The following is a 13,629-nucleotide window of genomic DNA, read 5'->3' as shown; positions in this document are numbered from 1 at the left end:
CTTTTCATGTTGGCAGAACACTGAGAACGCTGACGCTATTGCGCCCTCTACTGCGCATGCGTTTTCCCATTCAGACTGCAGAACACATACAGGTCGCATATGTTTGGCAGTGTGAACGACCCCGGCAAAAAAAATCCGATTTGACAAAAAATTGAAATTGGGTCACGTCAGGCTGCAGGGTGAACGCACTCTAAATTTTGTCACACCCTCATCACGTCTTTGTCAAAGCCAAAGCCTGCAGTTCACGTATTGGAGAAATAATTAAATGTTGATGACATTTGAGGATATTTTAAAATGTTTTTTGTGGAATCTTTATGCGGTCCAGCCTCACCCAGACTCTGCCTGCAGCGGCCCCCAGGTAAACTGAGTTTACCTGGGGGTAAACTCTACCTGGGGGTAGACCACTGACCATCGTCAGTGGTCTACAGCCACTGACGATGCGCATCAGGATGGTTCTGCTATGGACACATCGTCTTTATTTGTCCCTTCCTGTTTTAGAAAGAACAAAACTCTATTTCTAAATTACTTTCCCTCTTTAAAACAATCAGTGGAATGGCCAATTATGAGTTATTTTCATAGTTTTAAGTTTTTTATATATGACATATGATAATGGCTGCCCTTTAAGTCACGCTCCACACTGCAGAGCTAAGGTGAAAGGTCAAGCCTGTGAACTTAAACCAATGAATCAATGCAGCTTCACTATGCGTGCAGAGACTAGCATCGACAAACTGCTGCGGTGCTAATCGACCTTACATGTGTGTATTTACAGGTGTGTGTTTTTACACACTGGTCACCGTTTGCCGGTGCCCGGTGGTGCGGCTGAGGAGCGGCTGTTTGTGAAGATTGGCATTCTAGTCAGGCCACTGGAGCTGACAAAGCAATTTAGAGGCACTCTGCCCTCGCTGCGTGGGTCTGATCCATGATGTATGTTACCTCCGCCTCCAACAAATATTTAGCATCGACTTCATGCCAGCCTCTGCAGTCCAGTGAAAAACATCGTGTCAGCCTGTTCCCAGTGCTGGAAAACACAGAGTGACAGGCTTTTATCATGTTAGCTGTGTTTGTCTTGCAATGACGCGCTTGTAGTGCTAATAGGCAACTTGACTCAGGCAGTCACTAAAAGATTATCACATTGAGTGTATTACAAAGAGAGTACTCGTTATTGATGCTGTGCTTTAGTGTCTTCCTTCTTCCTGGAGGGTTCATTATGTATGTTTGAGTCCAGGGAGGAAAAGGTTCATTGATGATCCAGTAGAAAATATTTTATTCATAACCAACCTGTGGAAACGATGTGTGGCCGTTTGAAGAAAGCAAAGGAGTAGAAAAAGCAGCATTTACATTAAATCAGACTTAAAGTTAGAGCTTTCCTACTCCTGTGACTGTCAACGTTTATTCTCTCAACATGTTTTAGTTTTTATTCCAGACCAGTTTCATCAAAAATATCTGTCAATGTTATAATAGAATATTGAGGACATTTTTTTGTTTATTTCACATCATGTATTCTCAAAAAACAACTCCCAGCTCTGAAATTTTGCTCTAAAAACAGAAGCTTTTTATGTCATTTCACAAGATGAAATAGCTGAAAATGGCTGAAAGCTGAACATTGAAATTACACAAAATATGCCTCGACAAGCATAGTTATGGCTTGCTTTGTGGAGTCTTCATTATGGTGGCAAATAGCAAAATCATTGTGGTGTTACTTCAAAGCCCTTTTTAAACTGCTCCTAAACTGCTTTTTGCACTTTAAAATGTCTTTATTTTTACAGAAATACCAAACTATTACACTGAACTCAGTAAATGTTCTGTTAGCAATCAGAAGATTTGGATTTGGAGTCACCTCTCTGTCAGCTCATCCTTTGTGAGATTCATAACTATACCCACCGGACAATGTCTCGTGGCCCCCACCATGATGTGAAAGTATTAGTGCGGCCCACAGGGTGAGCGGACCTTTCCTCATCATGGCTGACATTCGGTTCTAGGCTAAGCTACACTGACTTCATGCACACTACGTTTGTAACAATAGCGCGGCGGATGATGGAATAGTCCGGTACCAGTTGCCCTTCCCTGCAGTCACCATTCCGGTACTTTCTACCATTAGCAAATGCCACGATCAAACGCAGAGAAAGGCGACTGCTACCGGGCTGCTCGTCATCCGCCGCGCTGTTGTGACAAGTAGAAGCGGTAATTGCTAGCTGGCTAAAGACTTCTGTGAAATGTAGAACAAGAGTGACACCAAGTGGAATAAACTTCACACTGCAGCCTGAAGTGATCCAATTACAACTTTTTTTGACATAATGCGACCTGTATCTGATCTTTTCATGACAGTTTGAACAGCACAGGTAGGATTCTTTTTCGAATGTGACCCATATCCGATACGTATCCGATTCAAATGTAACCTAACGTCCAGGCCGCATTCATCAGAACTGAACGTCATTGATAATCAACAAATTCTGCGTCCTGATACGCGCAAGTGGGAAGAAAAACAACCATGACGGACTATAATGAGGATTAAGTTGTTAATATGCTGCTTTGGTTGGACAACAACTTCAAATATATAAGCTAAGCTCCACCGTTAGCCTCCATGTTTACTTCCACAAACACTGAGGGCTTCTTTTCATGTTGGCAGAACACTGAGAACGCTGACGCTATTGCGCCCTCTACTGCGCATGCGTTTTCCCATTCAGACTGCAGAACACATACAGGTCGCATATGTTTGGCAGTGTGAACGACCCCGGCAAAAAAAATCCGATTTGACAAAAAATTGAAATTGGGTCACGTCAGGCTGCAGGGTGAACGCACTCTAAATTTTGTCACACCCTCATCACGTCTTTGTCAAAGCCAAAGCCTGCAGTTCACGTATTGGAGAAATAATTAAATGTTGATGACATTTGAGGATATTTTAAAATGTTTTTTGTGGAATCTTTATGCGGTCCAGCCTCACCCAGACTCTGCCTGCAGCGGCCCCCAGGTAAACTGAGTTTGAGACCCCTGGTCTACAGCCACTGACGATGCGCATCAGGATGGTTCTGCTATGGACACATCGTCTTTATTTGTCCCTTCCTGTTTTAGAAAGAACAAAACTCTATTTCTAAATTACTTTCCCTCTTTAAAACAATCAGTGGAATGGCCAATTATGAGTTATTTTCATAGTTTTAAGTTTTTTATATATCGCATATGATAATGGCTGCCCTTTAAGTCACGCTCCACACTGCAGAGCTAAGGTGAAAGGTCAAGCCTGTGAACTTAAACCAATGAATCAATGCAGCTTCACTATGCGTGCAGAGACTAGCATCGACAAACTGCTGCGGTGCTAATCGACCTTACATGTGTGTATTTACAGGTGTGTGTTTTTACACACTGGTCACCGTTTGCCGGTGGTGCGGCTGAGGAGCGGCTGTTGTGAAGATTGGCATTCTAGTCAGCCACTGGAGCTGACAGCATTTAGAGGCACTCTGCCCTCGCTGCGTGGGTCTGATCCATGATGTATGTTACCTCCGCCTCCAACAAATATTTAGCATCGACTTCATGCCAGCCTCTGCAGTCCAGTGAAAAACATCGTGTCAGCCTGTTCCCAGTGCTGGAAAACACAGAGTGACAGGCTTTTATCATGTTAGCTGTGTTTGTCTTGCAATGACGCGCTTGTAGTGCTAATAGGCAACTTGACTCAGGCAGTCACTAAAAGATTATCACATTGAGTGTATTACAAAGAGAGTACTCGTTATTGATGCTGTGCTTTAGTGTCTTCCTTCTTCCTGGAGGGTTCATTATTCATTATGTATGTTTGAGTCCAGGGAGGAAAAGGTTCATTGATGATCAAGTAGAAAATATTTTATTCATAACCAACCTGTGGAAACGATGTGTGGCCGTCTGAAGAAAGCAAAGGAGTAGAAAAAGCAGCATTTACATTAAATCAGACTTAAAGTGAGAGCATTCCTATTCCTGTGACTGTCAACGTTTATTCTCTCAACATGTTTTAGTTTTTATTCCAGACCAGTTTCATCAAATAATCTGTCAATGTTATAATAGAATATTGAGGACATTTTTTTGTTTATTTCACATCATGTATTCTCAAAAAACAACTCCCAGCTCTGAAATTTTGCTCTAAAAACAGAAGCTTTTTATGTAATTTCACAAGATGAAATAGCTGAAAATGGCTGAAAAATTACACAAAATATGCCTCGACAAGCATAGTTATGGCTTGCTTTGTGGAGTCTTCATTATGGTGGCAAATAGCAAAATCATTGTGGTGTTACTTCAAAGCCATTTTTAAACTGCTCCTAAGCTGCTTTTTGCACTTTAAAATGTCTTTATTTTTACAGAAATACCAAACTATTACACTGAACTCAGTAAATGTTCTGTTAGCAATCAGAAGATTTGGATTTGGAGTCACCTCTGTGTCATCTGTGGTGCCGTCTTTTCCAACACAAACCTTTGTGATTCATAACTAGGATGCTGTAAATGCTTATTGTTATTATTGTTGATAAAGTTGGAGGTAGGCTGCACAGTGGCGAAGTGGGTAGAGCTGTTGCCTTGCAGCAAGAAGGTTCTGGGTTCGATTCCCGGCCCCGGTCTTTCTGCATGGAGTTTGCATGTTCTCCCTGTGGGTTTTCTCCAGGTACTCCGGTTTCCTCCCACAGTCCAAAAACATGACTGTCAGGTTAATTGGCCTCTCTAAATTGCCCCTAGGTGTGAATGTGTGTGTGTGTGCACGGTTGTGTGTCCTGTGTGTCTCTGTGTTGCCCTGCGACAGACTGGCGACCTGTCCAGGTGACCCGCCTCTCGCCCGGAACATTAGCTGGAGAGGCACCAGCACCTCCTGACCCCACTGAGGGACAAGGGTGTAAGAAAATGGATGGATGGATGGATGGATGAAGTTGGAGGTAGACACTCATCCTAGAGAGGAGAGAGATGTTTGGACCACGTTTGACCAATTTTCATATCAACAAGGACATTTTGTCTAAAAGTCTTTTCACTGAATATTTTCAGACCTTCCTCCAGAATAAGATGCAAGACAAATAAAATAATCATATTCTGTCGATAGAGTCATTTCCATCAACCTTTGAGTTTTTGTTTTTTCTGCTGCAGGCTGTGGTTCCTGCAGCCGGGATTTGCATGGCGTGTGCATGTGTGACTGTAGTGTCTGTGATCCTGAAGCCACTATTGGTCTGTAAGCTTAAATAACTTTCTAAAATCACTAGGAGAGTCGGCAATAAATTTCAGAGGGAGTTTAGAAGTCAGACTCGGTTATATTCACAGGCATCATTTCCCAAATAGCAACCTGTCTTAGAAACTGAAGGGTGGAAACGGTTTTAAACTCCGGGAAGCAATGAGAAATCAGTGAGAAAACTGAAGGTTTTGGACTTCTCTGAGGAAGTAGGTGTTTATGTAGTGAAGTTGATAAATCAGAGAGTTTTTTTTCACTTTTGATGATTAAAAGTCTGCTGTTGTGACGTTGCTTTGTTTGGTATTATAAAAAGTTAGCTGTGTCAATTTCTGTTCAAAGATCAGCATCCAGATTCCTTACATTTGAACAGTGTTAAATATTCATCATAGAGCTTATATTGCCTTGCAGAAGTCTTCACACAAAAGAAACATGTTAGTATTTTGGGATTTTATGTGACAGACCCAGAATCTGCATCATGCCGTCTGGAAAACTGATGTTCAGAGATGATCTCTGTCTGTTCTGACTGAGTTGCCGTTCAAAGAGGAATGGACAGAGTAATGTGAGCAAAATGATAAGAGAAACAATGCTGTATCTGTAACAGCAGTGTTGAGGATTGAATACAAATGCACGCCACACTTTTCAGTGTAACACTTTAAAATTTATGTCACATTATGTGAAATAATTCAGGAGCGTGAATTATTTTGCAAGTCACTAAATTACAATTCTCATCTTGAACCCCTAAGTAATCAGCTGTTGATTAATTTTTTTGTTGGTGAACATTTAAACTGATGGTGTAGCAGAATAAACTCAGCTGTACTTTTTGCCGCTGTGCTGCTTTTCCGCGGCTCCTGGCCTCAGTCCAGATGAATCATCCACAGACTCTGCTCTCTGCTGGCCAGCTGCTGCTCCTCTGCTCTGCTTCTGCTGTCATTTCCTTCCTCTCATTCTGAAACAGGAACAGGACAGTAATGGAGCAGAGAGTGGCAAGAGCAGGAACAGGCGTGGGTTAATATGCTGACCTCCAGCCGTTGTTCACCGTAAATCTGTTTCTCTTCAGTCTCGGTATTTTTCTGTCACAGCTCAGGGGTCAGAGTTTGGACAATTTAGGAAGACATCATTGGAAAATACACAGTTTCTCTTAAATGGTGCCGTTTTTCTCAAACCTGAATCTGTTTTATTGCCTTTGAATACAATAAGGGATTAAAATCTAAATTAATCTAAATCTTATTAGTAAAGCCTACATCATATGAGGTGATGTAAATGATGTGTGAGTTTGAATTATTATTTGTTTGTGTAAATGTTGGACCTGCATATGGATCTAATAACTATATAGCAAGTTTACTTTAATAACTCAGCTGGAAAAGTAAAACGGGTCATATGGAATAATTGCACAGTTTTAAATTTCAAGTGTCAATTTAGATGATTATGGCTCGCAGCTAAAAATTCAATTCAGTTTGTCAGAACATTAGATTATTACATAAAACAATAAAAAGTTATAAATGTACATATAATGACAAATCTGCACAGTCAACAGCCGCTGTTTTCGGGGGTTTAGGATCACAGCCGCTAAAAAACACTTTTAACTGCCTATTTAAATAAACCTTCATATGATGGTGACACGCAGTGGAAACAGCCTCAGCAGGACAGCAGAGCAACTTATTGCTGCTCTCTGGGGTTCAGCCAATCAGACTGAAGGAGAATAAATTACGCTCCAGGATTGGCTGCTTTGCAAACAGCAAGTAGTTTATTCACCTTAGAAAACTGAATTCTCTTTTGAATATTTTAACGAATGATTTTGAGTAGAGTGAAATATGGTGATGCTTTGTGGAAACTGAGCCGTGAATGTGTTGATTCTACAGGTCAGCCAGTAATTATTCCAGAATTAGAAACTGAACCAAAGAAGATATTCACAGAATAAACAAGAGCAATAATTTAAGTTTTGTTTTCATATATGACCAGGTTGCTTTGGATGGCTTCTTCTTTTCTTTTTGCCTTAAATGCATCTTTGTCTGACTTGTCATTGTTTGTCATGTTGACTTTGACCTAAAGTATGCTATTGGTAAAAATCTGCAAAAGTAAATTAGTTCTACCGTGTTTCCCCGATAGTAAGACGTATCGAGGGTTTCAGGGGGGTCGGCTAATATAAGCCGTACCCCGAAAGAAACACGGGGGTATTGCCGCCTCCCTCTCATCTAGCTGCGCGCCGCCTCCTGCCTACGTCCGCACCGTCCCCCTCTCCATACGTCACCGCGCCGTCCCCTACACTTGTCACTGCCGCCTCCTGCCCACGTCCGCACCGTCCCCCTCTCCATACGTCACCGCGCCGTCCCCTACACTTGTCACTGCCGCCTCCTGCCTACGTCCGCACCGTCCCCCTCTCCATACGTCACCGCGCCGTCCCCTACACTTGTCACTGCCGCCTCCTGCCTACGTCCGCACCGTCCCCCTCTCCATACGTCACCGCGCCGCCCCCTACACTTGTCACTGCCGCCTCCTGCCTACGTCCGCACCGTCCCCCTCTCCATACGTCACCGCGCCGACCCCTACACTTGTCACTGCCGCCTCCTGCCTACGTCCGCACCGTCCCCCTCTCCATACGTCACCGCGCCGTCCCCTACACTTGTCACTGCCGCCTCCTGCTTAAAATACGGTAATGCACACAGGAGACTGCGATACGGAACCACAAGCAGTGCTTATACCGTATGCTATATTTTTGCATTTTTCATTGTTTTACATGTTGTAACAAGACATTCTTGGCACTTCCTTTTATAAAACTGTTTTGTGGTGAATACAATACTGTTCAGGTTGTTAATAAATGTTCATTTTATGGTTAAAACAAAAAATTCGACAATTTTTTTCCAATATAAGACATACCCCGAAAGTAAGACATAGTGGGGCTTTTGGGGATAAAAAGAAAGTAAGACACTGTCTTACTTTCGGGGAAACACGGTAGGTCTCCCATGCAGTCAGAACCACCTTTTTCTATCGTATCATTTTGTGTTGTTGTATCATATGACGGCGTTTTGTTGCCCAGTGTTACAATGAGGCCAAATGATTCATTTGAACTGACAGGAACACGGGAGACGCCACAACAGGGCCAACGAGAGAAAAGCTCATGTAAAGGTGAAGAGGTGCGAGCTATTTATCGTATTTTCATTTAGTTCCTCTGTCTGCTGGGTGTAATTAAGCAGCCATTGGCCTCATGATGCCTCGGAGAACTTGTCAAAGAGGAGTGTGAAAGTTAACAAGATGGTAATTTGTAGAGGAGGCGAGGGAATAAGAAAATATGAGGAGAGGGCTCAAGTGGGCCTTATTCTAATATTTTAACCAGTTTAATTGAAGAAAGCAGAGAGCACCACAGGCACTCGGACTGTTAATGAGGACAGTGCAGCGCTGATCATTTCAAATGCTCCCATCTGAAGCAGTGCATGGGCTGGTGAATACAATCAACTCATACAAAATGTGTAAATGTTGAATCACCCTTGCAGGAAACCTTGCAAAATATTACATATTAATGTATTATAAATACGAAAGACAAATGTATAAAAAGGTGCATATATTGTCAAAATATCCATTTTAGAAAATAATTGTTTTTACCAAAATAACCAACGGCATTTTACCAACACCAACAATCACTTTAACATAAACATAACTGAAGCATTTTTAATTCATACTTTACTTTTATGGATTTAACTATCAATTTTGAATTATTAACCCATTGCTTTCTGTTTCCCAGGGGCACAAATATAACCCAACACAAAGGAGCATTTATTTCAGCCAATTTTTAAAAACGTAAAGAGTTTAGAAATTTGAATTTGAGTAGGAACTCCAAACGTGGTTATATCCAGAGTCAAACCAATAATTCAAAATATGTTTAATGTTGGATGTGGTTTTTTGTCCTTGATGAATGAATATAATTAACTTGAAGGTCAGATGCATCTATAGTTTGCGGAGTGCGATTTATTTCCATCCAGTGCTACATTTATTTTTCACCAGGATCTTGAGGATGATGATGAGTCTGACCACTTTACAAAGCCTCGTCCAGAACACCAGAGCTTCTTCATGGGTTCAGGTCTGGACTGTGTTTTAGCCGACTGTAGAAATGACGCCTCATGCTTCCTGAAACAGTTTGAGCCTGATGAATCCTGGCTTTGTTTTCATGGAAAATCCCCGTCACTAGAAAAGAAACAATCCATTGATGGAAAAACTCACTCTTCAGGACATTCAGGTAGTTTGCTCTCCTCATGACGTTGCTGAACTTTGACCTGACCGACTGCAGCAACCCTGAGGGTTGTAGACTCTACAGGTGAATCACTCCATCTGTATCTTCTGACCCTGATGCCCTCCTCACTCTGGAAGAGGGTAAATCTGGACTCATTCGATCACATGACTTTCCTCCATCGCTCCAAAGTCCCATCTTCATGCTGCCTTCCGAGTTGAAGCCTTTTTCTCCTCTTAGCCTCTTAGTGGTTTTCTAATGGCTACAGATATTCAGTCCCAATCCTTTGGGTTCCCTTCACATTGTGAGTGGAAATCTTCTTACTTTCCCTGTTAAATAAAGCCTTGGACTCTACTGTTGGTTTTTCTTCAATTTGATTTCACAAAACATGAAGATTTGTTTTTCTGACCACATTTCTTCCCTGAAGACAATGATTCCATGCTTTCCATCCAGATTTTAATAATATGTTCACCCAGTTTTAGTAGTTTTAAATATCACCTTTAATGTTTTCTCTGCTTTAAGCCAATGAGCTGACCATTTCTCAATAGACCAACATCTTTTCTGTGACCACAGGATGTCATTTCACATGGTTGTTTAAGACAGAAAGTTACTCATTGCATCATCTGGAGTTTAGACAACTTGAAAGATAAAAGGCTTATCTGGTGATTGTCCAGGGGAGGCTTGTAATTCGCTCAGTTAAGTCCCGGTAGAATATATTGTAGATGTTCTCTTATTGTTCTTACAAATATGCAGACTGTCACAATTGAGATTTATGATTTCGAATTGATTTTTTACTCTAAAGTTTTAAAAAGTGTAAAGTGACAAATATATGGATGCTGAAGTAAAAAGAGAACAGCACCAGAGCAAAAGACGGACCCAGAATGCAAAGCGTGTGGACAGGTTGGAGATGTTTGACCCCCCAAAGGCAGGTAGACGGATAAAAGACCATATCCATATTGCATGAAGTTAGACATGCACCACCTTCCTTCCTGCATGGCTCCTGTTGCAGCCCAGGAATTGTATTGATTTCTCCACAATGCCAGTGTTGTCCATCTCCCTGACTCTGCTGTGTGTCTCTCTGTTGTCTCCTTTCTAGGAAACACCAACAGTGTTTTTGCCCTGGACTACATCAGCGGCTCCCTGACGGTGAACGGCCAGCTGGACAGAGAAAACCCGCTCTACTCAGCAGGATTCACTCTCACTGTCAAGGTGAGTGGCTGAATGAGAGGCAGCTGAGGAGCGGAGGGGGGGGCAGAACCTGGAGAGCAGATCGAAACTCCTTCACAAGAGGATCAAGAGCTTTTGATATGTTAGTGTAATAAATCAATGCAGCGTCTGGACATGATACAGACTCAGAGGACTCACCAGCTGGCAGCGCACCCTGGATCTCTGTGTGCTCTGTGCTGTGACAGCCTGCCCTGGATTTACAATATGACCAATAGGCAATCAATGTGCCTCTAAATAATCACTAACAGGAGGTTCTATATACTCACTGGCAACTTTATTTGTTTATGCAAACTGCAAATCAGCATGGCAGCAACACAATACCTGTATTCATCCAGACATGTTAAAGGGGCAGTATTAGACATCCATCCATTTTCTTACAACTTGTCCCTTAGTGGGGTTGGGAGGGTTGCTGGTGCCTCTCCAGCTAATGCTCTGGGCGAGAGGCGGGGTCACCTGGACAGGTCGCCAGTCTGTCGCAGGGCAACACAGAGACACGCAGGACAACCAACCATGCACACACACACTCACACCTAGGGGCAATTTAGAGAGGCCAATAACCTGACAGTCATGTTTTTGGACTGTGGGAGGAAACCAGAGTACCCGGAGAAAACCCATGCATGCACATGGAGAACATGCAAACTCCATGCAGAAAGACCGGGAATCGAACCCAGAACCTTCTTGCTGAAAGGCAACAGCTCTACCAACTGCGCCACTGTGCAGCCCCAGTATTAGACATATAAAGCCATTTTATATCACAATCAAGTAACTATGTTACCTCAGTTATTATAAAAAATACTACATATATATCAAATATAACTTAAAAGAAACTGACTTTGAATTTAATGTCTAGAAATTGGGCCTCTGTCTCTTTAGAAACTTCTGCTTTTCCTGAAACTCCGCCTTCAGGAAGTCATCACAACATGGCTCCTCTATTAACCCTTTAGCAACGTTTTTACCAGCGTTGCTCTGAGATGTAGCTCCTGTAATGAGCTCAGTAGATGAGCATTTCTATCAGGTGTTTGCTAATTGCTGCTGAAGGAGCTGAGTGAGAGAGGGCTGGCTGCTCTGTGAGGCCACAGCTTGTAAACTGCAGCTCCGAGGAGGAGCTGCGTCTCGAAGGCGGTGCTAGGTTCACCCAGGCGCTCTGCACCGCTGAATGGTTACCATGGAGATTAAAGGATTTCGCAAACATGCATGAAAGAGTGAAGGCAGTAATCCAGGGATGTTTTTGATGAGGGAATAACATGAAGTGACGCCCAAAAATGTTGATTTTACACAATGCTGGCCCTTTACTTCACGTTCACTTGCTGGAGCTCAAACCAAGTGATTTGAATAGATTTGATGACTTTGAACAAAACATGGTCATTCAAAGTCAGATTAAGTAGAAGCTCATAGTTTGATGCATTTAATGAATTGGGTAAATATTTTGTAAACATTTTATTTGCCAATTACAGGTCAGAGCTGATCAAGGAGAAACGGGAAGATCCTAATCTCTGGCTGATTGATTTGTGTTTCTATTTATGGCATTAATTCACCCCCTTCTATTAAGTACAACCCAAGAAAATAAGAGCATCTTACAGCTTCACTGGTGTGTACTTAGAGTTCATAAAAAGATGATTTAGATACAGTTTGCTCTGAGGTTTAATACAAAGAAGGCTTGGCTGATGCATACCAGCTTCAGTCTGTCTTTTTAATTAAAATCAATAATTACAAACAAGAAAGTAGCCAACGTAAACATTGTGAAAAAGAGAAAATATAGTCCAAAAATGTATTTGTAACATATGGATTTTTTTCCTTCTAAATTTTCCCTGCTTCTGCTTTCTTACCTGCTGCTGGTATTGATTATGCTGTGCCATAGTAATACAACTAATTTCTCAACTTCAGGCAGCTTAGATAGCAGAGAACAGGCAGAGGTGGAGGTCAAACGATTCAGGAGAGTTTGGAGGCTAAGCTACTTTGATTACCCAGAGATGAGCATGCTGCTGGTGCCCACTCTGCTGCTCACTGTGACCTTTCTTATCAATAAAAGACAACACTTCACACCGATTTTCCAGGATTTTCGGGTTTTTTTTTTTTGGAGACTTTACATCTCCAATACTGAAGCAGCCAGAAACGGGGATTTGTGTTTGTGTCCTCTCAGAGGGACTCTTTCCCTCTTGAATCAGACTGAATGTGCTCTTCTGGCCTCAGTTTGAGGCAATTTCTATGATTGCTTGGAGGTCACCTGTTCACCTTTTGATCCAATAAATAAACAGCTGTAAATATCTTGTGAGATTGCGTGCTGACCGCCCTTATATAGAATGACATTTGGAGTCCAATCAAATTTCTTTTATACCTTTTTCTGTTTTTCTTTTCTGCCACTCTTTTGTTGCTCTCTGCAAGGCCACAGAGTTGAAGGATGATCGCAGTCCGTCAGACGCGACCGTGATGACCACCTTCACCATCCTGTTAATCGACAAGAATGACAACGCCCCAAAGTTCAACAGCTCCGAGTACCGGGTTCGCATCACTGAACTGGCCCAAGTGGGCTTTGCTCTGCCGCTCTTCATCCAGGTGGAAGATAAAGACGAGGTGAGCGAATCACTTCCTGCAGCATCATCACATGTTTAGGTTCTCTAGTAGGGTGGTGGCTCTTCTGGTCAAATGTCTCATGCATGGATAGATAAACGAGGGAATTATTTTTGTTGAAAAGTCAAATTAAGTGCATGCAGACACAAAGACAAGACGGAAAACTGTAGAGAAATTCTTTTTGCCTTTTGTTATACTGAAACAGATAATTACTTTCACAAATCAGACAAACTGGTTTATATCAGTCTGTAGAAACGACTCTAATGGCACCTCAACATCTTAACTGTTTCAAAATCTATTCATCTAATTTATCATTAGTTGTGTGTCATTCTGTCCGCTGTTTTAGCTTACAGTACTTGGCTAATGAATGCTAAGGCATAAGGGAGCGCTAAACGTGAATTCACGCATACTGTAGATTACGGGTTGAAATAATCACGGTTGTCTCAAACAA

The 13,629-nt window shown here is 42.1% G+C and overlaps 1 protein-coding gene across 3 annotated transcripts in view; it reads left to right on the top strand.

Moving 5' to 3' along the window:
• Positions 1-13,629, top strand: part of cdh23 (cadherin-related 23) — a 195,295-nt gene that overhangs the window by 84,105 nt on the left and 97,561 nt on the right. For all 3 annotated transcript variants that reach the window (XM_008430094.3, XM_081616163.1, XM_081616162.1), the window contains exons 10-11: positions 10,480-10,592; positions 12,993-13,181. In XM_008430094.3, the coding sequence (XP_008428316.2) occupies positions 10,480-10,592; positions 12,993-13,181 (302 nt within the window). The remainder of the gene's footprint in view (positions 1-10,479; positions 10,593-12,992; positions 13,182-13,629) is intronic.

Source organism: Poecilia reticulata, chromosome 15 (assembly GCF_904066995.2).
Source record: "Poecilia reticulata chromosome 15, P_reticulata-male-v2, whole genome shotgun sequence".
NCBI classification, from domain to species: Eukaryota; Metazoa; Chordata; class Actinopteri; order Cyprinodontiformes; family Poeciliidae; genus Poecilia; species Poecilia reticulata.
This window is presented reverse-complemented; position numbering and strand designations above follow the sequence as displayed.